The sequence below is a fragment of the Elgaria multicarinata genome, chromosome 5, assembly GCF_023053635.1.
Source record: "Elgaria multicarinata webbii isolate HBS135686 ecotype San Diego chromosome 5, rElgMul1.1.pri, whole genome shotgun sequence".
NCBI classification, from domain to species: Eukaryota; Metazoa; Chordata; class Lepidosauria; order Squamata; family Anguidae; genus Elgaria; species Elgaria multicarinata.
Genome location: NC_086175.1, coordinates 65,139,740 through 65,166,675, shown reverse-complemented (window position 1 = coordinate 65,166,675; position 26,936 = coordinate 65,139,740). Strand labels below are relative to the sequence as shown.

The 26,936-nt window shown below is 39.3% G+C and overlaps 1 protein-coding gene across 1 annotated transcript in view; it reads left to right on the top strand.

Moving 5' to 3' along the window:
• The window catches only part of CFAP47 (cilia and flagella associated protein 47), a 255,076-nt gene that overhangs the window by 174,828 nt on the left and 53,312 nt on the right, over window positions 1–26,936 (top strand). The window contains exons 55-56 of the mRNA XM_063127690.1: window positions 3,998–4,102; window positions 8,156–8,312. Of these exons, the coding sequence (XP_062983760.1) occupies window positions 3,998–4,102; window positions 8,156–8,312 (262 nt within the window). The remainder of the gene's footprint in view (window positions 1–3,997; window positions 4,103–8,155; window positions 8,313–26,936) is intronic.

Below are 26,936 nucleotides of genomic sequence, written 5' to 3'. Positions count from 1 at the left end.
ATAAAACGCAAGGTCCTTTGTAAATGATCCCAAATATCCGAAAGGATCAGCAACCTAACTATATACTCTTTTCAAAGAAATCTATGAAATTTCTCTAAGGGAAATGGCTTTCAAGCTACACATGCATTTGGAGAAGCAAAATAATTTAATTTATGTCTCTTAAGGTGTTTGCTTTTTTCTTGGCTTATGTCAGCAAATGTCTATTATTGTTGTAAACAGTGAAGGCTGGTGGCTCCAAGGTCAGTGGGGCAGTGAATCTGCTCTGGGTTTAAGTCAGAGCCAGACAGAACTCTAAAAGTGTGGATAGCTCTTTTAGAGTTCTGACTAAAATCCAGAGTGGATTCACTGTCCTACTGATACTGGAGCCACCAGACACCAGTGGCTTTATTGTAGGGTAATAGTCACCATTCATTTTTTTTCAAAATTTTACTGTTATATTGCATCAGATCGCGCAAATATGGTTGTACATACATCTTGTGATTCAGCATATTTAATGTAAAATGTGATAAGCACCTCATGATTAAATAAGCAAAAGCTGGATATGTTCAGTTACTAATAATTTCACAAATAAGTATTTGCATTCAGAGCACTATGATCTTGATTCATTATATTATTAGGTTACTGCAGATAGATTTTTCGGAGAGCTCTAATGGGTTCATACATATTACGATCAGATCATTAGCAGAGAAATTGATTAAACTTAACGATAATGAATTTTGACTCCTGTAGCCTGCATACAAACTGTCCAGGCAGTTTAAAACACCCTTCCTACTTTCAGGTTTTCTAATTCATTACCAGATGCTAAAATGCCACCACTATTCATGGCACATTATCTGTAAAGGCACATTAAAAATAAATTACCTAAATTTACTTCGTGAAAGTGTTCAATCCCAAATGCATTAGTCCTCAACACTGAGCATGTGAATTTCTAACACTACCACTTCAGCCGCTTTCTTTAAGTGCCTTGGTTTTGAGCATTTTCAGTAATCAGCCAGCTGCCACCTTTTGCTTCAAGAGAACCTTCAAAGTGCAGAGGATCTTAGATACTAATTGAAATCGTATGACACCCATACCTTGAGCGTTCATTTACAGGTGTATGTGTGTAGTGCAATATAGGGATCTTTTCAAGTATTGGCCTCACGATTCCCTTTGAGGTTCAACCCTTCGATATATTCGTTGGGTCTCGTTATAACATAGAAGATCATTTTTGGAAGGACATTTTCTAGAGCACAGAAATAACCCTTTGGCTATAGTTAACTGTAGCATGATATTTCAGAAGGCAGATGGATGGTGTGGAGCTCATAATAGTTATATGTCTTTAATATAAATGGTAGTTTGCTGGTTTCAATCTCTGTCATCCTCAAGTATGATCAATAAAGAAGTACATGGAATAAACCCTTAAGGAGGGAAGGAGCAGGGAGGGTATCAATGCACTAGAGTGTAAGGAAGCCCACAGCAGGAGCCTGAAGGAGGCCAGTTATAGATCAGCCTATACATCCTGGCCAAAAAAGGAAACTACAGTGTAAGCAGCTGATCAGTAAAGAAACTTCATAAGCAGGAGCAGCTCATGGGCTGAGGCCTGACTTCTATAAAAGCTTTGAGTTTGGCCTGCTTGGTTTGAATCAAAGGAGAACTTTGATTCAAATCCTTATACAGATGCATAACCACAACCCCCCTGCCCAAGCCCTGGTAGTTCCCTTGTCCACTGATTACCATCCAGACTGCTTTAACAACAATGATTTATTGATGAGAAACATTACTTGATCAACATTTCCAAAATAAAGGTGCTGCAAAGCTGTAAAATGTAATTTGTGGAATTCTGTATACCTGATATGGTCCTGCCTATGGTCTTGGCTTTTAACAATATCCTATTGAAAAAAAAACTTGGATTTCAGTTTTTCCCTTCAGTTTTGCTGGAAACTGGAAAACATGCCAAATAAGTAACATAATTATGGAACAAAAATAAAATTTAGAAAAGTTGTGCAATGGAATCCCATCTTTGTTTCATGATCGATTACATAGGCTACAATCCTTTATGCAGTTTCCTGGGACTAAATCCCACTGAAAAGAGTAAGAATGCATAGGACAGTGCTGTTAGACTATGTTAAGTCTAATTTGTTGATTTATATTACTTTTATAATAAAAAATCTAGATAACTCATTACTAAAATTGACATTCTAGATATTTTGCCTTAGATTTTCAATGATCAAATATTTGTGTGTGTGTGTGTGTGTGTGTGTGTGTGTGTTTGTTATGTTTCTTTTTTTACATTTAATAGTATTATACTAACAATCAATTTTATTCTGGCACATTACTTGAGGAAATAGCTCCATAAGAATACAGCATACTATGTATCAGTTTCTAATGTATTATAAGCAGGCCAAATTCTGTAATATCTCTTGACATAGCATAGGAAATTACAAGTGCAAGTTGGAGTTCTAAGTACTGAAAATGTGTGGGTACTAGCCAAAAGTGACTGTAAACCTCGTAATACTGGCTGACAACATGAACTCTCTTTCAGTAGCACTTAGTTTAGTGTATTAATGATGATGGTCTAAAACTAGTAATTAGTTTTCGGTGGCTGTTAATGTTCAACGGTGATGTACAGGTAATAGAATAGATTGTTTTTTTCATTTCCAGCCCTTATAATAATACAGTAGTAATACCTCTATTAGGTTTAATGGGTTTTCAGGTTTTTTTGGGTGGTCAGACCTGCCTATGTTGTTTGATATTACCTTCCAATAGCATACACCATGAAATTAATGAAAAATACCAGTTTCTGCTCATTTTGTAATAGTGTTATAATGTCTGATTTTTTTTTTTAAAAAAAGACTCCTCTGGGTAGAGCCACTGAGCAAGCAAGAGACAGGATGTGTTTGGTCAGGTTAGACCAGAACGTGGCCAGTCATGATGGGCAGAATATGTCAGAATACATCTGATCAGGGGCAAAGTCAGGATAGATCCTAATAAGTTAAAGGTACATCCTGATTTGATCCAGAGATTAAGACAATAGCAAAACTTATTTGTCAACCTAGCTTGTATCTTTACTGATGTTTTAAAGGATCTGATACTTGTTACTTATCAGAATGAGGTTTTATGGATCAAATCAGTGTAAGGGGTTGTTGCCAGTCCTATTTTGAAAAGATGGGTATGTGGTCTTTGAAGGCACTGCCTTTCAGCAAACAATTCATAAGAACTAATAACACAATCCTAAAATTCAAAGTGTTCTGGCCAAAGTGCTTAAAATAGTATGTCTCAGCAGCTATATCAGCCTCAGAAAGCATGACATCAGTTAGAAGTTGCAATGACATTAGGTAGGTGTTTAAAGCAGATATAGTGGTGGCGTGTTTGGCAGTGGGTTGCAAGTGTACTGTGTGATTTTATTCTTGGCGTTGGATATTGGTTCCCTGCTTAGAAGTTTCAAACAGTTCTACCTTTTGCCTCTCACCATGTAATTGTGAATCAAACCCTTGTAATTTAGAGTAAGTAAATCGCAGCGTGGTAGCTTCTTTGAACCGATATGAATGTATATTACCGTGGGAAGAAAAGACAAAAGCACGTAAAAATATATTGCATATTGCCCTGTAAAAATTGGGTTGTAGTTTCTTTAATTGTGCAACATATGCAACTTTAAAGAATCTCTGATGTGAAAAAAAAAGCTAAAGTAGCAGTATATAACCTGAAAACACTGAAGTTCCCCTTCTTTCATCTATACTTTAAAACAACCTCCACTTCCTTCTTTGTGGCTGGTATCACAATGTTTTCAGTTTCTGGGGAATAAGCATGCTGTGACTGCCACTAAGCACTGTTTACTGCAATGCACTTTATCAGTCTTAGCAGATCCTGCATGCTGAGAGTGGAGAAGGCATGCAGTGGAACACATTAATCACGTAAACATCAACAGTGTCAATACAAGGCACAAGAAAAGAACTGGCTCTAAAAAGAGCATTGATTTTTTGTTGTTGTTCTTTTGCTCCCCCACCCTTTGTTTTTGCAGCTGATTGTAGCTCCACATTCTACTACCGAAGTACCAGTTCAGTTTTGTCCTTCTGCACTAGGAAGAGCCAGTCACACTGCAAAAATCATTTTCACATGCCCACAGGTATGGATGTTCAGCTAGATCTGATTATTGAATTATTATCTAACATCAGAACAAATTATAGTTTAATCTAGCACAAATTATGGTATAGTCCAGCACAAATTATGGTATCGTCCATCACATACGTCAGCAATGGAAGACTGGTAAGCTGTATCTTGCCTGCCATAACATTTCTCTTGGACAAAGTCTCCCACCTTTGTTCCTGATTGAGTAGCTTGGAGAGCAGAAATGGCCTGGGGCTACACAGGCTGAAGGAAAGTGCTCATGGGCCTGATAAAACTCATGAACCTCATGTTGTGTAATTCTGATCAAAAGTATATTGGATTTTGGATACTGGGTGATTCATATGACTTCCTTTGGCATTGCATTGGTTCTTGTCCAATACATCAATTCTTGTCCAAATTTACATCTATAAATGAAGTTCATTGAGGTATTCAGGATGCAATCCTATACATAATTACTTGAGTGAGTCCCATTGAACTCAGTGACAAAGACTTCTGAGTACACATCAATAAGATTGTGCAATCATGGAATAGCTAAGGTTGTGAACGATTATGGTTAATGTTTAGGAAAGTATTCCAAAATGTGTACAATTAATATTATTTTATTATTATTTATTGCATTTTTATACCGCCCAATAGCCGAAGCTCCCTGGGCGGTTCAATTATAATGCCATTGTTCTTTAAAAAACCCCACCTGTGGTTAATTTTAAAGTTACATACAAGTCCCATATGGTGATGTCTGCTATTTATTTTAAAATATGTGCTTGAAAATAATGTACCTGTTTTCATTGGAAAGTTTCTAAAAATATTAGCATTTTTCCTCTGTATTGACATGAATTTTGAAAGGGAAATAATAAATAAATGACTTATCTGCTTAACTTTACTTTCTTACTAAAAATTGCAGTTGGAGACAAAATAGAAAAGCTAATATTCTGACATAAATGCCATAATGACAGCAAGTGCTTTGTGCTTGAGTGAAATATTTGGTTTCTAAAACGCGTATGATTCCCTTTCTTCATTCTTGTCAGGATGTCTGGTTCCCAATGGGATTCTCACTTGTAAAACACTTCAGCTGATTACTAGCTGTATGATTCCTTGTACTACAGCAAAAGCAATGTCTTATCTACAAGTAAAAGTAATTTACAACCCTATAACACAATTCAGTTAAACTAGATTCTGGATTTAGGCTGCAAACCCAAATTCACTTACCTGGAAGTAAGCCTGATTGAACTCAGTGGGGCATTTATAGGACTGCACAGTTAGTGTATTTTAGTTTCATTGATTTCACTTTAAACCCCCCTCCCACAAACCAGTGTGGCTACTGTGGACCCCAGAAGCTGTTTGAAATATCTGCAACACTTTTTAAAATAAACCTGAAGCACTTCGTACTCTATAAATCCCCTCAATGATTATGGGGTCAGTTGTCCTGTAGAGTTTCATCTCCCACCTCATTTTTCAAAGTTTTTTTTTAAAAAAACAAACAAACAAACTGTTTAACTTTCTTAGCAATCAGTGCTACAATTTACCTCCAGTGAAATGAATGGGAAACTGAAATTACCACATGCCCAAGCTAACTGGGGTCCATTCTGTCCCTTGCAATTTCTTAAAACAGGGTAAAAAAGATTATATAGAAATTTGCCTGTGTCCTAAATTCCATTTTTGTGCATTTGTGTGTGGTTAAAATCACCATATCATCTTCACATTTAAGCCGAGAAGGTATGATGCTTAGATTCTTCTCTCTCCTTTAATATTTGTTTGGAGGGAAGAACAAGAAAACCAAAGTGGTAGCATTTCTGATAGATAGATATACCCAAGGACAGTTCAAGAGGATAAAGTGCTATTTTTCTGTCTGAAACCATGATAGCTCACAGAACTCTGATCAATAAATTAAAAGCTTTATTCTTTATCAAATACCATAGCAATAAAATAAGTAAATAATTCACTGAAACCCTTCAGGTCCAAATTGAGGCCTGGCACTCCATTTTTGTCGACCTGTGCCTCTCCTGTCAAACAGCGGCAAATCTCGAAGATTTTATCTCAGCCAACTCTTTCATCAATATCTCATCCTTTCATTTGTTATGTCCAGCCACTTCAACCTTTTCAATGTTTTGCTTTAACCTTTTTGACTTTTCTTTGCTCTTTTCATTCCTAAATCATTTGAAACTTTGGACTTCTCTGTTTAAGACAATGTTATTAGACTCTTGCACTGTGATAATAATTACACTGGAGATACTTTCTTGTTTTTACTGATCCAGTGCCCAGTTCTTTTGACAAAGGTCTTTAGAAGTCTTTTTCACAATGCATATAAAAAGCATGGCAAAAACTTTAACCTTAAAAAATGGCATTGATTTTCTTCCCTTGATTTCACTGATTAAATGCTTCTGAACTGACACTTTAAGCCATCTCATAGCTGAGTAGCTGACTAATCTAAAATCAACTAATGACAGCACTTATAGGACAAGCCTTAACTGTTTCTGATTGTGCCTCATTGCAGAATTGAGAGAAACGGCTATGGGTTATTATCTGCTTCATTTGTTTCTGGTTTGGAGCTGTGCACAAAACTCTCTGAAATAAGAATTTAAACTCAGGCTGTAATCACTTTGCTCTTGTTTTTGATCACTGAAATTAACTTCGTTGGGGCAGCACAACTGAAATGCCAAGTTGAATATAATGGTTACCCAAAATGTTAATATACTTATATCACCTGGTCCTCCTACTAAACCAGCAACATCCATATGTAATGGCGTGAGACTAATAGTACTGAGCAGCATTATAGGTGAGCAGGATCTATTATTAGATCCTGTCAAGTAGTCTTTGCTTAGATTCTTTTCAACCACTCCTATTTAATATGCTGCCAAGAATAATGTATCTTCTTGAATATATCTCAAAAATGTAAGCAAAACTAGTCATAGAACTAGTTAAAACAGTAGAATTTCTTCTCCTAATACTTGATTAATTAACTTACTACCAATTAAGGAAACAAATGGGAGACCTGAATAATTTTTAAACTTGTTGTTGTTGTTATTATATTTCATTTCTATACTGCCCAACAGCCAAAACTCTGGGCAGTTCACAACAATTCACAAAATCACAGATACAAGAGGCCAAATTTTAAAGGCCAAATAAATTCTGTCAAAATTGGGTTGCTGTCTAATGCAGTTCTCAAACATGTTTTGTTGAAGTGAACAGGGATTGTATTGGAGTAGAGCTTGTTAATTGTCATTTTATATGGGTTATCTCTTGAATTCTTTGTATCCATATTGTTGGCATGCTTTCAAATCTATCATTTGTCAACTTAAGTACTACCTTTAACACAATGGTGAAATATCAATGTAAAAGCACAATCCTATGGACATTTTTACTCAGAAGTAAGTCTCACTATATTCAATAAGGGTTTCATCCTAGTAAGTGACTTGGTTCACATGGCATGATAACCCACCATGCCTGTGCGACCCTGGTATTTCCACAGAGTGGCTTATTTTTCACAAATAAGCTACACTGGGTTGTTCATACCCATAGTGGTTTATGACATCCAAACCTGGCAAGGCAACTTCATTGTGGGTTGTTGGGAATGGTAAATAAAAAATTTGCTGCTTCTTGTGATCTTGGTGCTGTTGCCACCATCCACTCTCATTCCTTCCCAGTGCCTTCTGCCCCAGTGCCTTCTGCCTCAGTTAAAAACTGAGATGGACACAAGAGAGTGTCCTGAATGGAATCACAATTTGTTATTTTTATTTTTTACCAACTGTGTAAGGGGCCCATAACATTAGGATAATTTTCCATGTCATCATTACATGGAATATTGCATACCAGATGAAAACAAAGCTTCAATTAGTCTTTGGTGCGACTGTACATGTAGAGCACTCTTTAGTGGTAAGAGAACGTTACTCCTTACATGGAGCTCTGAGTTTGAATTGCACTGCAGCTCCCATGTGTTTACCAAAGCCAGGGCCATCATTCTGTAGTTTGAAATTTAAATTTCACAGGTATATGGGGGGAAATGTCCATAGGTGGTTTCACATATTATATGAATCCGTTTTCTTTCTTTCTACAGCTTGAGGAATGGGTATTTTTCTTATCTGGTGTTGGTCTGATTCCTCAGCCAATGGAGCCAGCTAGTGTAAGTTCTTGTCTTGGCCACCATTCTTCTATCATCATAACCTTCAGGAATCCTACATACGAAGATGTAGTGGTAGATGTCATTTTAACAGGTATAGTAATTTGCTTTTATCATTGTGTGAACCGCCCAGAGAGCTTCGGCTATTGGGCGGTAAATGTAATAAATAAATAAATAAATAAATAAAATTGTGCAACTGAGTATTTAATTCACCCAAACAGTAGGGTTTTAAGCATTCAACATATATCTGCACGGAATTTTTTGCCAACCTTCATGCAAAGGATAGTATTTTCTTCTTACTCAGATAAAAGGAAGTATCTGTAGTTCCGTCCAGTACGCTAAATTGTCCCTTGGTCAAAGGTATCATGATTGGAACTTGCAGTCGGTCTTTCTTTTGGTAAGCTGAAGGATTTATCCTGCTCACCTACACAGAGCTTTAGCCAAAGGACAGGAGATATAGTTGTAAAGATGCCTCTTTTGCTGACAGGTCAGAGCAAGTCAGGTGGCACATTTCTGGATCACTTTTACTTGTTTGAGTAACTAGGAAATCTTCACTTCCTGTTGGCTATGGGCCACTTTTGCCTTTCCTTACCACGTGTTATGTGGTTGTGGCTGACGATAGGTGGGTCCTTACTGAGAAAAATAGTTGGAATTGCTGTTGTATGCAAGCATTTGGTACTGCCATCAATTCACTTTAGCCCATTTTATTGCAGCACAGTTAACAAATGACTGAGTGTGTGCACAAGGAAAAACTGCTTTTCCTTAGAATTGTCTGGCAGTTACAAAGTCATTTTCTGGGGGTGGGGAGCTCAGGTTGCTGTGAATCTGGAGTTCCTGGTATGACTGCTTCTTCATCTACAGAACACTGTGCAATGTGTACATTTATAAATAAATTATTTGTGGATTCCAAAAAGGGTTTATGGGAATCCTGGAGTTCCTTGGAAGCTAATGAGGGGTTTCTCCATGAGAACATCTGGAATGGCAGGGTGCAGGGGAAGCTGAAAAGCACCTTGTCTGCATACTACTGATTGTTCTCTGCAGTTTACAGCAACAAGAGAGTATTGAGTGAGCTCCAGGATGCACTTCCAGTTATTGGACAATGATAGAAACACAATAAAAGTGACCTTCATGCTCATGTTTCCCTGTAAATGGTAGACAGAGCAATACTGCCTCTGGTACAGGAGGTAATATATACCCATCATAGCCATTGATAGCCTTATCCTCTTAATCTTTTAAAGTCATCTAAATTGGTGGCCATCTCTATAACTACCAATAACAGATTCCATAGTTTAACTATGCACTGTGTGCAAAGTTATTTTCTTTTATCTGTCTTTTATCTCCCTCCATTCATTGGATTAACCCGAGATCTTGTATTATGAGAAACAGAGAACTGTGATGCTTTGTATTACTTACCCCTTTTTGCATTTAATTTAATGATAAATTTATATACAGTATGTAGTATTATGTAAGCCTTTTTATTGTATAGCTAGTATTTCTTATATAATTTGATGTGAAAGATTGGTAGTAATTTAGTGTTTATATTGTTCATAGATAATGTTTTAGGGTTTATATTGTTTATAGGCAATGTTCTCATGTATAAGGTATGTGTGAAAAATAAGCAAATTTAATTAAACCTGTGTTTTTTTAAAGAAAGCACTGGTCCAAATACATATCCTTAGGGGACCTCGCTGTTTATATCCTTCCATTACAAGAATTACCATTGATTCCTACTCTCTGCTTTCTGTTGTTTAGTCAGTTTCTAATCAATAAGAGGACCTCTCCTCTTCCCCCAAGACTGCCAAATTTGTGCAGGAGTCTTTGGTTAGGGACTTTGTCAAAAGCCTTTGGGAAGTCCAAGTAAACAAGGCTGATACAATTTCCATTTTCATCTAATGTCCTACAGGCCCTCATCCAGTCCATTACCCTGCTCAGGAATTCAGGAAATTCAGTGGTTCACCTAAGTTTGATGAAAAGGAGAAGTACAGCCAAGTATCATCAGTATATTGATGGTACCTCAATCCACAACCCTGGATAACCTCTCCCAGTGGTTTCATGCAGGAATGGGGCCACTGTAAAACAGTTTGCAAATTAATAGTGTATGGTTCTTCTTCGTGGTCTCTATGCATCACACATATGGGCTTTGCGCCTGCGCAGAGACCAGACCGGAACCTTCTCTAGCTGAGTGGAACGTTTTTGGCGGGAACCCCTCCCCCCACGCTACCGCGCATGTCCATGGGGTTCCCGCCCTTACCTCAGTTCTTCGTCGTCCGCCGTTGTGCCTAGACCGAAAAACTTTACCTCTAGCGTTTTCTCTGTTGATCTATTTAAAATACTTTTCTAACTTACCTTTTCTTCAGCTTTCTTCTTTTTCGTCCTTTTTCTCTCTTTATCTATAAAAAAAAAAAAAAAAAAAAAGATTTTTGTAGTTAGATTTCTCCTCAGCGACTTCGGTCGTGTGAGGCCTTTATGGCAATCAAAGCACCATTTAGAAAGTGCGTCAAGTGCGGAGCTAAGCTCCCTCCGTCTGACGGCCATTCTTTGTGCATTATCTGTTTGGGAGAGGGACATGTGGTAGAGACCTGCCACCATTGTATGTCTTTTACCAAACAAACCAGAAAACACCGAGCAGACCGACTCCGCTCCGTACTTTGGGAGAAGGCTCTCAAGGCCACAGAGGCCCCTTCGATGGAAAGAACGGCGGTTCATAAGTCTGTTGCCCGTAAAACGGCAGTTACAAAGACTGTTGCGGAGAAACCGTCAGACCATAGCACTGAAGTGCAGACCAGAGCAAATAGGGCTGAGATACCCCTCACGCCTGGTCGGTCTTTATCGAGTTCTATGGCTAAGACAATCCCTAAAACAGCCAGAACTCTGATATCTTCTTCTGAGCCGGAGAAGAAAAAGAAGAAGAAGAAAAAGAGGGATGTGGAGAAATACACCGTACCGTCACCTCGACATCGGGAATCGGCCAAGAGCCATTCCACGCCTCCTGCCGTACCGACCACTTCGATACCGAGGTCACCTTCGGTACCGAGATCTATGTCAGTACCGACGGCCATGATACCGACATGTCCTCCAAGTTTATCAGAGGGTGAAATTCGGGATTCAGTGTCGGTAACGTCCGCTCGGCAACCTATGAGGCCGCAAGAACTCGTACAGCCTTCCCCAAGACGGACCTCAAGAACAGATTGGGACAGAGCATCGCAGTACTCTGATTCCCAGCCTAGATATTATGACTGGGAAAGATACCGTCCTCAACAATATTTTCAAGGGGATCAAGGTTACTACCAGCAGGAAGGTTATTATGCACAACCTCCTCCAACAACAAGAGTCTGCCAGTTGCCTCTGCCTTCTCCATCCGCTCAGTTAATGTCGACGGTATCGACGCCTCGACACCGTGCACAGCAAGCAATACCATCTGCTGCATCCGCTACTGTGCTACCGCAAGATGATCAACATGGTCTGCAAGTGGTGACGTTATCCTCACCAGAGGATAACTATCCTTCCGATTCTGAATCTGAACATTCAGTTGCTCCAGCTGCCCCTTCACCTGACGATGCAATCGATGATACAGACCCGTCCTCTCCTTCGGACGATATGGTTCGTTTTTCGGACCATATGCTTAGGATGTCCAGAGCATTGGGACTTGACATACAGGAAACAGATGAATCGGTAGTCGACCCAATTTATGATGTCTTTCAGTCGACAACGAACCAACGTTTGGCCATTCCTGTTCCTCAAGCCTTGAAACAAACGGCTCAACTGTCATGGAAAACCCCTGCAGTGACACAGGCAACATCAAAGAGATTGGAGACACTCTATAAAGTTAAGGAAGAGGATGCACAATTTTTGCTTCAACATCCTAAGCCGAATTCCATTGTAGTGGAATCGGCACAGGGACAGTCACAAAAGACTCATTCTGCACCTGTCGATAGAGAGGGGAGGAAATTGGACCAAACTGGCAGGAGAGTTTACTCGTCCTCATCTTTGGGCATCAGAGCATCGGTGTACGAGGCAACGATGGCGAGATATCAGATTTTCCTTTGGGAAAAGATGGGTTCTCTATGCGAACATCTTCCGGAGGATAAGAAGGAGCTCGCAAGAGTATTCCAGAATGAAGCGACAGCCATAGCAAGGCAGCAATTGTCTACCGCTCGACATCAGGTGGATTGCCACTCAAAGTCGATGATGGGGGCCATTTCTTTGAGGAGGCACGCTTGGCTCAGATCAGCCAATCTTACTCAAGAAACGAAAGGGAGGATAGAGAGCATGCCATTCGATGGCGAAGGTCTATTTAATACAAAGACCGACGAGACGCTGGACTCTATCTACAAGGCGAGAACAACAGCCAAAAAGATGGGGTTTACTGCTCCTCCTCCACAGACTCAATACCGACAGAAGAGATGGATAAGACCTCCTCCACAACAACAACGGCCCCAATACCAGCAACCAAGGCAGCAGCAGCAACAACTTCAAAGGAAGCGGCCTTATCAGAGCCGTTTCCAACAGGAAAAGCGTCAGCCCGACTTCTCTAAGAAGCAGCGGGTTTGACTCCTCGGCTCCAGATCCACCCCCTTTTGCGAACCGCCTAGCACCCCATTACCATCAATGGGAGTTAATAACAACAGACTCCTGGGTGCTCACTATCATCAACTCGGGCTATGCCATCGAGCTCGATGCCCTCCCTCCTTTTTCCGGCGTGAAAGCAACGACTCCATCCCCTCCTCTGCTGCTCGAGGTACAGACCTTACTATCGAAGGGAGCCATCTCTCCCGTGCCTGCAGAGGAACTCAATCAGGGATTTTTCTCTCGTTACTTCACGGTCCCGAAGAAAGATGGAGGTCTTCGACCGATCATGGACTTAAGACAGCTGAACAAGTTCATCACCCCGAGGAAGTTCCGTATGACAACGGTTACTTCAATTCTGCAGCTTCTACAGAAAGGAGTTTGGTTTGCAGTGGTGGATCTGAAGGATGCGTACTTCCACATTTCCATCAGGAAGTCGCATCAAGCTTACCTTCGGTTTTCGATCGGAGTGTCCCAGTACCAGTTCACCGTTCTTCCGTTCGGATTGGCCACGGCGCCGAGGGTCTTCACGAAGGTCATGGCGGTGGTATGCACCCACCTAAGGCAAAAAGGCATCTATGTTTATCCATACCTGGACGATTGGCTCCTCGTAGCGGACAGCAGCGAGGCGCTCCAGTCGGATATACTAACCACCCTCAACCTGTTGGACTCGTTGGGGCTGTGGGTCAACCACGAAAAGTCCATTTTGACTCCACAGCAGAGATTGGACTTCATAGGGGTAACCCTATCCTCTCGAGACGGGAGAGCATACTTACCTTTAACCAGGGCAAACACCTTGCAGCAGTTAGCCATCGACATCGAGAGCCGGCGGAAAGTATCGGCTTGGACAGTCCAGAGACTATTAGGCCTGATGGCAGCCACTACGGCAGTCATCAGGTTTGCAAGACTCAGAATGAGGGTATTGCAGGCCTGGTTTTTAAGAACTTTCGATCTCAGGCTCAATGCTCGACGAACTTACCTTTCGTTACCGAAGCAAGTCAGGGCATCGCTGAAATGGTGGTTCTCGATGTCGACTCTTCTCGAAGGCGTTCCATTCCAACAACAGGCGCCTTCGGTAACGATCACCACGGATGCATCCTTAGAAGGATGGGGAGCCCATTGCAGCTCCTTAACCTCTCAGGGTCGTTGGCCTCGATCACAGAGGGAGCATCACATCAACCATCTCGAACTCCTGGCAGTAGAAAATGCAGTAAAAGCATTCGCACAGATGATCGAGGGCAAGAATGTCTTGATCGCGACAGACAATACTACTGTAGTGGCATACATCAACAGGCAGGGTGGAACAAGATCACACCCCCTGAACCGTTCTGCACTCAGGATATGGAACTGGTGCATAAAGAGAAGGACTTACCTGACTGCGATCCATGTAGCCGGCAAGGAGAACGTCTTTGCGGACTCTCTCAGCAGATCCTTCCATGTCGACCACGAGTGGGAGCTCGACGTAGAAGTGCGGGAAAGCCTTTTTCGGTACTGGGGCCGCCCTGTTGTCGATGTCTTCGCTACCGAGGACAACGCAGTCTGCGCCAAGTTTTGCAGCAGGGCAGGAAAAGGAAAGCGCTCTCTAGGAGACGCTTTCACCAGGACTTGGAGAGGAAATCTCCTGTACATGTTTCCTCCCTTTCCACTTTTGACAAGAGTGATAGCCAAGATCCAGATGGACAACTCCGATTGCATCCTGATCACGCCGTGGTGGCCTCGACAGACGTGGTTCTCCCACGCTCTTCGGTTATCGAGAGGGGATTACATCAGGCTCCCGTCGACACCGAAGCTACTGTCTCGACACCAGGGCAGGGTTCGACACGCAGATCTGTCGACCCTCAAGATGACTGCATGGAGGATAACAACAACTCCTCCTCTGCAACTAGAACTTTGACTGTGGATCACATTATATTGGCAGCGCGACAGACCTTAGGCTGCTTACTTTAAAGACTGTCTTTTTAGTAGCCATCACATCAGCAAGACGTGCAAGTGAGCTTAAAGCTCTTAGGATAGATGTTCCATACACTATCTTTCATAAGGACAAGGTTGTGCTACGCACAGACCCAGCCTTCCTGCCAAAGGTAGTGTCTACTTTTCATCTGTCCCAGCATATTTCTTTACCTGCTTTCTTTCCTAATCCAACTACACCTCTTGAGTCTTCTTTGCATACTCTGGATGTAAGAAGGGCTCTTGCTTTTTACAAAGACAGGACAGAGACATTTAGAAAGACAAAGCAACTGTTTATTTGTTATGGTGAGCCTTCTAAGGGACTCCCTGTCTCCTGCCAACGACTGTCACGCTGGATAGTGGAGACAATAGAATTGGCCTACTCTATTGCTAAATTAGAGTTAGTGAAACCTGTAACAGCTCATTCCACCAGAGCTGTTTCAACGTCGGTGGCTTTCACCAGAGGTGTTCCACTGACTGAAGTCTGTAGAGCCGCAACGTGGTCCACTCCATCCACGTTTGTCAAGCACTACAGTTTGGACACCCGTGCGAGGCAGGACTGCTCATTTGGGAGGACAGTGCTTTCAGAGATCTTCAGATGATGCACCAACCCACCTCCAAAGGTATGTCAGCTCGCTATTCGCCCATATGTGTGATGCATAGAGACCACGAAGAAGAAATGCAGGTTGCTTACCTGTAACTGTAGTTCTTCGAGTGGTCATCTATGCATTCACACAACCCACCCACCATCCCCACTTGGTGGTGTGAGACTTACAAATGACACTGTTTTATTGTGGAATGTACTTTACTTTATTTACACTCATGTTTATGGGGGCACAACGTCGGACTCCTGTAAACTGAGGTAAGGGCGGGAACCCCATGGACATGCGCGGTAGCGTGGGGGGAGGGGTTCCCGCCAAAAACGTTCCACTCAGCTAGAGAAGGTTCCGGTCTGGTCTCTGCGCAGGCGCAAAGCCCATATGTGTGAATGCATAGATGACCACTCGAAGAACTACAGTTACAGGTAAGCAACCTGCATATTTTAATTGAAAATAATTATTAGCTGGGTTAATATATTTGTATAAACAATCCAATGGTGGAGATTCTCCACATATTAGTGAAGTCCATCAAACAGGGATGAACAGAATGCATACAAGTAATAAGCTTAATTAAAATGCAACAGTTGAATATGCAGCCTTTTCCTTTGTCTGCACAATATTTATCTTTTGAAAAAACGGGCTCCAAATTCATTTGTCTTTAACTAAAGTTGAGGTGTTTGCTCTATACTGATTTGATATGGTGACTGTTTGTACATCATCTTAGATATAACAACAACAACCGAGCAATTTCAAATTTTCTTCATAAAGATGAGAGCTCCTGCATTATCCAAGACCATTACCCAAGCCAAGAGGGAATGTCCTCTGCGAATTAGGGCTTTTCTTTCTTTTTATGATTTATTGGCCACTTTTCAGCTGAAGCTCTAAGAGCGGCTTACAAAGATAAAAACAACAAATAACAACAATAAAACACAGCAGCAGCAGAGAAAATAAAATTCTACCATAAAACATCTATAGACAGATTTAAAAGCTTAAAAGGTTTTCACCTAGTGTTCAAAAGGAAAGAAAGGTGACACCAGGCGTCCCTAAGAAGCTGTCTCTAAGAAAGAAATTCTTCAGATCGGTTGCCTCAACTGAAAAGGTGCTGTCTGCAGTCACCTAGTACCTTACCTCAAATATTGGTGGGACTTAATACTTCAAAGCAATTAAACCAATGATTACTCTTTATTATTATTTATTTATTTATTTATTTATTTATTTATATAGCACCATCAATGTACATGGTGCTGTACAGCGTAAAACAGTAAATAGCAAGACCCTGCCGCATAGGCTTACATTCTACTAAAATCATAGTAAAGCAATAAGGAGGGGAAGGGAAAGCAAACAGGCACTGGGTAGGGTAAACAGGCACAGGGTAGGGTAAAACTAACAATATAAAGTCCGAGCAACATCAAGTTTTAAAAGCTTTAGGAAAAAGAAAAGTTTTTAGCTGAGCTTTAAAAGTTGCAATTGAGCTTGTAGATCTCAAGATCTTTAAAGGGCTATATTTTATAAATGTATTGTTACTAGCTGTTTTGACAAAATGGTCTTGCTTAAATTAATCACCTATTATGGAACAATGAGGGATGTCCCTTCTTCAGGTCTGTAAGGTAGCATGTTGTCTGGTATCTTTAAAAAGATCTCTGTCATAAAGCTCTGAAGTCTCACTGAAGTGAACAGATAATCCTTTTAATTTTTTATGAAGGAAAGGTAGATCCATGAAATACTTGTCCTCATCTCCCTCCTTTCAGCTACTGCCCCAAGCTGGCTGTAAGCTTACTTTATGTTAGTATTTGCAATACCTATGGGATAAAGCTCTCTTTTGTGTCCCCATCCATTACTTGTTTTTTTTCTTGGTAAAATTCTTTTCTAGCTACTATACTCGGGTGAGTGGGAAATAGCTGAGAGTTTGCAGTAAAAAAAGCCAATTTTTGTTGACCCAGGATGCTTTTAGAATCAGATTTAGAGTGTTGGCTCTAATGTTCATGATCAGGAAGTGATTGTCAGCAGTTGTATGCTGCAAACATATTGATGACCATATTCTGCAAAGTAGAGATGTATTACTTACTATTACACCACTTCAGTCTGCTCCATTTTGAAAACTGTATGTATTGTACTGCTTTATCATTCAGGTCAGTATTTCTTCTGATTTGCACAGCAACAAAACAGCTATAAGCAGCAAACAGAGAGTCTAAACTCTATGCCAAATGACGTATTTAGAAGTACTAGTGTATTTGGCTGTTATGTGGAACACACTTGATTAACAGAATTTCCACAAAAATAATGCATGAAGCAAGCTTCTCTCCATTATAATCTCTGCAGAAATCATGTACATAGCTTAGTACTATTGAGATGTTAGTTTAAATGGACTTTTAAAAACAAAAACGTACATGCATTACTCTGCTCAATAAAACACTATCCAATATTTTAGTATTTATGAGAAGTATATTGATATGTACTGTAGTCAGTTTTGTAGAGAATACAAAACATTTTGACAGGAAAGCGAGTGAGCCTTGGGTTAACAAAAATAGACATATTATTTATTTATATTTATTTGTTTTAGCATTTTTATCCCGCCCTATGGCCAAAAAGGCTCTCAAGGCGGCTTACAAAAATATTTCTTAAGACAGTCCCTGCCCACAGGCTTACAATCTAAAAATATATATATTAGCTTGTCTGGTAATTCTGTACGTAAGATATTGGGTTGTATCGAATGTTAGTCCTACTTAGAGTAGATTAAATGGAACTTACATTAGTCAGGAGTAACTTAAATCCTATACAGTTCAATAAGTTTACTCTAAGTAGGACTAACATTGTATACAACCTATTGTCAATGCAATCCTCTATATTTCTATTCAGAAGGAGCTCCCATTGAGTTCAGTGGGGCTTGTTCCTGGGTATACATTACAGGATTGCAGCCTATGTGTCTTTCAGGGATATTGCCTCTAGTGCTTTCCACAGTTCCTAACTAAGTCTTACTGACTTTATTTGTCCACTCACCTCACATTTGTGGCTAGCTATTTCCTATGTTCTCTTTTCCTCTTTCCAGAAAATGCAAGTTTATTTTTTCCCTGGCCTTCCCATAAGGACAGGCCAATTCAATTACTGACTCAGGGCCATAGTTGTTTTCCTCCATGTGGAGAAAAGTAGCTTGGTTCAAGCAATTTTGACGTTGTAGTCATCAAACAATGAGCCTGAATGGTTGAAACCAAACTTTGTGATATGCTTAAAAAAAAAGATAACTTGAAAATATTTGTTGATGTTGCCTACTCATGCATTATTATTATGATTTTGATTATTATGATTATTTTCCCTTGGGTGGCTTATAAAAGAATCTAGGCTAATAGATTTATATGTCATCCTGTGGTTTCCAGATGAGAATAATTTATGCCCTGACTTGCTTTGCTTTGGATGTGTATTATTGCAGAATCCACTGGAAACACCTCTTTTTTAAATAATTGGGTACTGTGCAACAGTGCTGTTGTGCTCTTGCATAACATTGATTCATTTCCATTGAAGAAGGTTGTGCTGGATATGTTCCACCATTCCATGCACATCGTGTGTTCAGCTTTTATAGGCCTGATTTCTATCACATACTGTTCATTGAGAAGTGGCCGGGCGGTTGGGTGGTTGTTTTTGTGTGTGTGCCTGTTTTCAGTAAATAAACTTTTGAAAAGAAAAGACAGGCTGTACATGAAGAAAGAACGTTCCCTTTTCTTTTGTCCAGTGAGAACAAATGATGTAAAATTACTTCTAATTGTTTACAGTGTTCCATTTCACTAGAGTAATAAATATTACGCATATTTATTTCAGGAAGTGGATACCATGTTATTTATATAAATAATAATGATAAGTTGACAAAATAATAAATGAATGGATATATATATATATATATATATATATATATATGATTTTTCCTTGTAAAATCAAGTCTTACTCATCTGATATTTGCATGGAAGTATGAAATAAATCTGTATAAATCTGCATGGCAAAGTGGACCAGTCTAGTCTTCTGTCTCCTTGTCTTCCTACCTTTCTTTTGCTTGCAGCTTTTTTTTTTCATTGTTACTTTTCATTGTTTATTAAATGTTTATTTTGCAACTATGTATTATGTTCATCTAAAACTGGAATGCATAGTGTAGTAATTATACTAGAACCACAGCATTATTGATCTGTAACTTACCAGTTTTCCTACATCTGCATTTGGGCTAATAGTCAGTAGACTCAAGTATCTACAGCTGGAATCATTTGCACATTTATCTGGAAGTAAGCCCCACTGAACTCAATGAGTTTAGTTTACAATCATGCATTGGACTGGGTACTCTAAGTTTTTTGTACAACATAAACAAATAAAAGTGTTGATTTCATGTTTACATTGATTTCATTCATTACTGCATGAAGCAATAAAACTATTGAAATAATAACTGAAATAAAGGCGATATTATTCTGGCTGCTACTGGTACTGATATTTAAAGCTTTCCATTTCCATGAAAAATGTTAAACCTCAGTGAAATAGCTGAAAACAAATTATCATATGCAGATTTTAAAACAAATCTCTTTTACTAAGGAGGTGAAACATTTAAATCAATTCTTTAGCATTAATTTCAGTATGTAATGTCTGTTTTCTAGTATTGGGCTTGCCACTGGTTGCATAACGCAAATTGATTGTGTTCCAGAACATGTAGCAGATTGGCAATAGGAAATGGAAGATAAGGATTAGAATTGTACAAGTTGGACTTGCAATAAAATGATGCAGTACATCTTCACTTCCTTGCAGAAATATCCCTGTTCAGGATTTCTACCAGCCAACCATTCTAATGTGCCTGCCCATTTCTCCATTTTTCTTTTCCAGCTGACAATCAACATTACATGGCTACTGAGCATACTTAGTTTTCAGTGGACTGTTTGAATTGTTTTGCCCACTTTGTCCCCCCCCCCCCGGTTTTCTTTTTCCTCTTCTGTTAACCTCCCACCCCAGCATGCTGATAAATGCATCTTGATTGTCAGTGGCCCCATTTTGGTTACAATTTTTTTTGGGGGGGGCACTCATTGCCTAAGTTTGCTATTGGAGGGTGTCATGGAAGGCTTAGATGACATACTCGTTTGGAAGAGAAGTATGTTATTATCTTTCTCCAATGAGAATACAACAGACGCAGGAAATCATTGACTGCCTCTGTCTTTTCTTGCTCTTTCACTATTAGTAGGCGTACCCTGCTGGTCTAGTGCTAAGGGCTGAGTATACTAAGCAATAATTTATGGGAAATAGAACTATGTTTTGACAGTGAACGATCATTTCCCCATTTTGTTGAAGTATAGTGCAAAATCTAGTGTGTGCGGACCATACTTTTGTGAAACTCACTTACATTTCCAGGTTCTTTGGTACACGTGTACATATGTGAATTTGTTTACATGTGTAAATGAGGACATTCAGTGAGGACATTGTTTTGCATTTGTTGAAGCCTGTTTTGAGATGCTGATAGAGAAGTGTCCACAACACAAATGTAAGCTTTAACATCCTCCTCCAACTTGTAAGCATCTGCTATGACCAACTGTTTTTCTGCAACATACTTGACTATCGGGTTGAATCTCATCATTCTTCTTAGAAATGATTGGCCATTGTAATGGTACTTGGTCCAAATCTTTTGCTTTTATTAAGTTCATTAACGTTTATAGTCTCAGAGGTATTGAAAGAAAGTAAATGACATAGGCATTTGTAAAAGTCTTTGCATGCCAAAATACTAACAAGAGAGGTTTTTTTCTGGCATCCTTTGCAGTTTTAGTAGCAGTCCACCTGTATCACAACTGCCAGTAGAGGCTGGTGGCTCCTATATCAGTAGGCCTGTTAATTTGCTCTAGGTTTCAGTCAGAACTCTAAAGGAACTATCCATGTTGCTGACCCTACTTTGAGGATAAGGTTCAGAACCTTGGATATCTCCTTTAGAGTTCTGACTGAAACCCAGAGCAGATTCACTGCCCAATGACATTGAAGCCACCAGCTTCCACTGATAGCTGCTTGTATGTATGCTAAGCATTGAGTAAACGTACTTGTACTGTTACTTCCACTTTTTACCCAGGCAAATTCAAGCAGATTTTCCTTCCATTCAGGCCATGGTGCAGGATTATTATAGCAGGAAATTTCTGCTGCAGGGAACTGTGCCAGTCCCTTTATCTGTTATCAATGTGTGGGTATAAAACTTGACTTCTGACATCATGTCATGAAAAGCGTAGAGGACACACCACTTAAGAAGCTAGATATGAACTTAGTTTCTCTCCAACAAGAATAAGCAGAGGAGAATCCTGATTCTATCTATAAACAACTGTGTAGTTCCAATTGTGCAAGGCAAATACAATTTAGCAATAGTAAATTCATTAACACAGTAACATTTAAATATGTTTATCTGCATAAATCTAGATTTACATATTAGCAACGCCTCACTGGGGAAAATGCATTAAAAAGTGCAGCTAGTATTTATGCAAATGAGTAAAGAGCTGAGCTGAACTAAAAGATTAATGTCTCTGTGCAATTACTAATCAGTTGAGGGTGGTAATTGCTTCATCTTTGGGATCTGGCTTTATCTACTTGTGCATGCATCTTAAGCTCTAAACAGATCTCTGTAGCAATATTTGAGATGGCATTTAGCTGGAGTTGTTCACTGTCACAGTACAATAGTTGCCTCATCCTTTGGATTACTAAACCTAATAGTATTTACAAGACAGAATTGTAGACTGTATAACTCAGTCACTTCATTTCCATAGTGAACTTGCCAGTTTGCTTAAATGTCAGTTTGGAAATGTTTTCTGACTGCTCCTTTGCTTCTCTGGGCACCTTTTAATTTAGATGAACTATTTAGCAGAACTAAATGATAGATTTATTTAAAGAGACACAGCAGTGTTCCTTTAGTTAAGGTTGGACAGTAAAAAAAGCATTCCACCATTATAGAGGGGTAATTGGAAGTGGTCATTCTGACATACATAAAATTGAAAATGTTTCACCAATCTTCCTGAAATTTACATGGGCCAGAAAGAAATGTTAGTTTTACATACCCTGAAAATTTCAAGAAGATTGGTGAAAGATTGAGGAAAGGAGGGCAGTTTAAAGTAGAAAAAATACTCTCTCACACACTGTGACTATAGGTTGGCAATTTTTTTATCTATGAAATTTGGAGGAATGAGCCCCTTACTCTTTAATCCAGTGGTGGTGTCTTCTTCCTCCTTCCTTCTAGTTGGTGGGACAGCTTTTCTTTTCTTTTTAAAATTCCCTTTGGTTGATTTTTAATTAATATTTATTCATGATGTTAGAGTGAATAGGCCTTCTTCAGGCATAGTATGACACACACCGAGTAGCGTTGCTCCCTCCTGACTCAGCTAGATTAGAATGTTGAAAATAAACTGGCCACCTGCCTTCTCTATCACAGACATATCTTTAGTGGAATCATCAGTGTCTTCTCAGAAGTAAGTTCCATAGAGTGTAATGGCTTCCTCCCAGGTAAGTGTGTAGTGGATTGCAGCCTTTTAAAAACTATCTGGAACCTTGGCCAGGAGAAGAGTGAGAGACGTTCCTGAGAATTTCCTCTCCTTTCTATCGCAATAATCCTACAATTAACAACTTTTTGTAAGCCCTGCCAACTTGGAAGCAGATCGGGTCATGCCTTGATTTTTAGGATTATTAATTTTTTAAGTTTGACTTTAAAAAAGATGTCCTAAAAGTCAAGTCATGAACTGATCTGCTTCCAACTTGGCATGCCTAAAGCCCTACTTAAGAGCTACCATGCTGCCAAGTTTAATCTCTATCTTTAATTTCAGTTTTTTTAAAAAAAAAACTTTTACTGCTCAAGGTCCTAGGAGATTTGTGTTTGAACTTTACAAATTTCCTTAAAATCAAGGCATGGAGATATCTGATTCAAACTTGGCATAGCTAAATCTCTACTTAAGAACAACCATGGTGCCAAGTTTCATCTCTTTATCTTTAAAAATGAGGGAGATATAAGCATTTTGGTTAATTTATTAATTTGAAAAATGAGGTCAACACTAGCTTTGATTTTATATTGGATGTCAACATGGTGTAACATCCTGGCTAATGCTGGCTTGGTTGTCAACTGTATAATATCTGGTCATCCATTACACAAAGCCATGAAATTCATTAAACAAAAAACCTATGGTTTACAAAACAACGTTAACACTCTACAGTTTTCAGCCAAGCACCAAAAAGCAGGGAAATTGGGAGGATTTGTAAACCGTAGGGTTTTTGTTTAATGAATAGCAATCTAATCCAAACTTCTGTTATTGTTGATTTTCTTCTTCTTCTCTCTCTCTCTCCCTCCTTCTCCTCCTTCTTCCTTTTACAGTTAATTGGTATTGGAAACATCAAAAACTATTTCATTCAATCCACACCTAAGTCAAGAGCAAATTATTTTTGCATTTAATTGAAGGTGATACGTAAAACATTGATTTTGAGCATAGCTGTAATTCTGATTTTAATAATTATTTAATCATTTTATTTACAGAATAAATGCCACCACATTGCTGTAATACAAAGCATTAAAACAGCATGGTCCTTGTCTTAGGCTGAAATTCTATTAAACATACCTATGAGTAAACCTATCAGTAACATAATGAGAATTACTTCAGAGTAAACATACTTGATTGGAACTCCCTTCCTAGGGAAGCTAGACTGGCTCCATCCTTGATGTGTTTTTGGGTCAGGGGCACCGTCATGCTTGGTTTGAGTCCCTGTTTTCAGAGGCAGGCAAAAACTTTTTTTTATTCCAGCAGGCTGGTGAATAATCTGGACCTCCATCTATGCCTGGGACTTTTAAAATTTGTTACGTATTTTAAATATTTTAAATGTTTTAATATTGAAACCTATTTAATTATATTTTTAACTTTTGTATGTTTCTATTCATAGCTTTTAACTGTATAGTTTTAGTTTTGTAAAGCCGCCTTGAGGCCCAGCATTGGGTAAAAGGCGGGATACAAAAAAAGATAATAATAATAATAATAATAATAATAATAATAATAATAATAATAATGCAGGTAAATGTTAAAACAGTCCAAAATAATTTTATCAATAGGATTTATATAAATTATATTGCAAAAATAAGATTTGGCCAGGAAAAAATATGTTTACATGATCATCATGATCATCATCATCATCATATTTATTTCTTACCTGCTTCTCCATTTTGATCGAGGCGGGGAACAACAGTAAATATAAAATACATAAAACTGAATTTAGAACATAATATACATTGTTAAAACATCCTAAAAACATTCTAAAAACATCCTAAAATTCCCCTGGATAGGCCTGCCGGAAGAGATCAGTCTTGATAGCTTTCTTGAATGCTAATAGACTGACACGTTGACAAGTCTACCCCAGCAGGCCATTCCACAGTCTGGGAGCAGCAGAAGAGAAGGTCCTCTGGGTAATACCCATCAGCCTAACTTTGACTGACTGAAGTAGATTCTTCCCAGAGGACCTGAGTGTGCGGGGTGGATTGTACGGGAGAAGGCGATCCCGCAGGTAGCCTGGTCCCAAACCATGTAGGGCTTTAAAGGTGATAACCAACACTTTATACTTTGCCCGGAAACTAATTGGCAGTCAGTGAAGAGATTTTAAAACTGGTGTAAAATCTTACCAAACTGAATATTCAGAAGGAATATTCAGAAGTTGCAGTCCAGCACGTTTGGAGGGTCCACCAGGTTGGTGAAGACTGCAATAGTTTACATATTTCAAAACATGCTTTTCTTTTAAGAATATATTTTAGAGGTTTCCCTTGCTTTGTAATTTAAGGGAAGCTCAGTGGAGAAGGATTAGGTAAAGTTGCTCCACTGTCTTTCTACAGTTCCTCCCAGGTACACCTGGACTGATATTGTGACATAAATTAGGTCACAGAGATTCAATTCCAGCAGAGTTGGAGAAAGCACACATTTAACGCTTACCAGTGTTGCGCTGTATAGCAATCTGCTAGATGGCTTGACAGTGCAGATGTAACATCATTTGATTCTTGACAGCCTATTTTCCCATTCTCACTGTAATTTCTTTCACATGTGTCATTCAACATACCCAATACAAAGTTGCTGAAATTGGTTTTTCATTTTACTCTTTCTGGCAATCTCCGTAAATGTCATCTCTACTAATTAGCTACCTACGTGTTGATGCTGTGATCACCTTCACAATCACACGTTTGAGATAAGAGTTATGGTAAAGGCCAACATTTCAAGTTTTCAAAAAAAGGTCAGATGAGTTAATGGGATGTATGACAGTCTTCAGCTGTTATATCATGCAAAGCAAATTTGTGTACAGGTTATCATAACTCCACTTACAAAAATAGTTACATATATTACTCATGTTGCTGATACTTGCACTTAACTAGTTTAGAATTAAAAACAATTGCCTAGCTCACACAGTGCTCTGAGTCAGTTTAGAATTTTTACAGGGGAAATCAAGCGATTTTCTGAAGAGTTCTTAAAATTCTTGAATTAGATGACCCATTTCTGTGGGTTTAGGTGTGTGTGTTCAACCTCTCTCTCTCTCTCTCTCTCTCTCTCTCTCTTACACGCACACACACACACTACAGCACTTTATTATATGTGATATTATTCCAAAATTTTAACTGCGTTCCATATAAACTAGAATATTGCATTTGACATTCTCTTGCTCATTTTTCTTTTCTCCTGGAAGTTCTCTCCCCCACCCCACTGAATGCAATGAGATGGAAAATATCTATACTAGTTTCAGGCTGATATATGTGAGGGGGCTTTGGAACACCTCTTTGGGTGGAAACACTACCTGAGGTACTCCTACCCTCATGGACCTTTCTGTGGGTGTACCTGGGTCCTCCTGGGCATATATGCTGCCCCACTGCCAAATTTCTACTGGTGGGGCACTTCCTTCCCATCCAACCCCCCCTCAGTCATCTGTCGAGGAGAATAGGATTGATTAATCTGCTCAGTTCAGTGGGAGTACGTTTCAGATTCAGTAGGAAAAAGAATGTATAAGATATATTCTCTTAAAAATGTGTGTGCAGAGGGGGGAACACACTGTGGGTGTGAATATGGGTTCAGACTTTGTTTTCTTTTCAGTGCCCAAAAAATCTTTTTGCCCCGGCATGTTAACATTTTAAGATTCTAATTTAAAAAATTTAAATTGAAGTTATCTTTGAATTGAGTTGATAGTCGTGTTTTTGTTTGGCTTGCTGGTTGGTTGAAAGTGTTGTAGTTTAATTTGCTTTGTCATGTGTAATCCTTCTGTTTTTATATTAGATAAATATATCCAGCACTGTCACTTGAGGCACAGGTGAACTCAGTGGCAAAGAGCACCTTTTACCAGCTTAGGTTGATATACCAACTGCGCCCTTATCTGAACAGAGATAGCCTAGCTACAGTTATCCATGCTCTGATAACCTCTCGCTTGGATTACTGCAATGCGTTATACGTGGGGCTGCCTTTGAAAATGGTCCGGAAACTTCAACTGGTACAAAACAGGGCAGCACGGTTACTAACAGGGACTGGCCAACGAGACCACATCACGCCAGTCCTTTTCCAGCTTCATTGGCTGCCAGTCCAGGTCCGGGCCCGATTCAAAGTGCTGGTATTAACATTTAAAGCCCT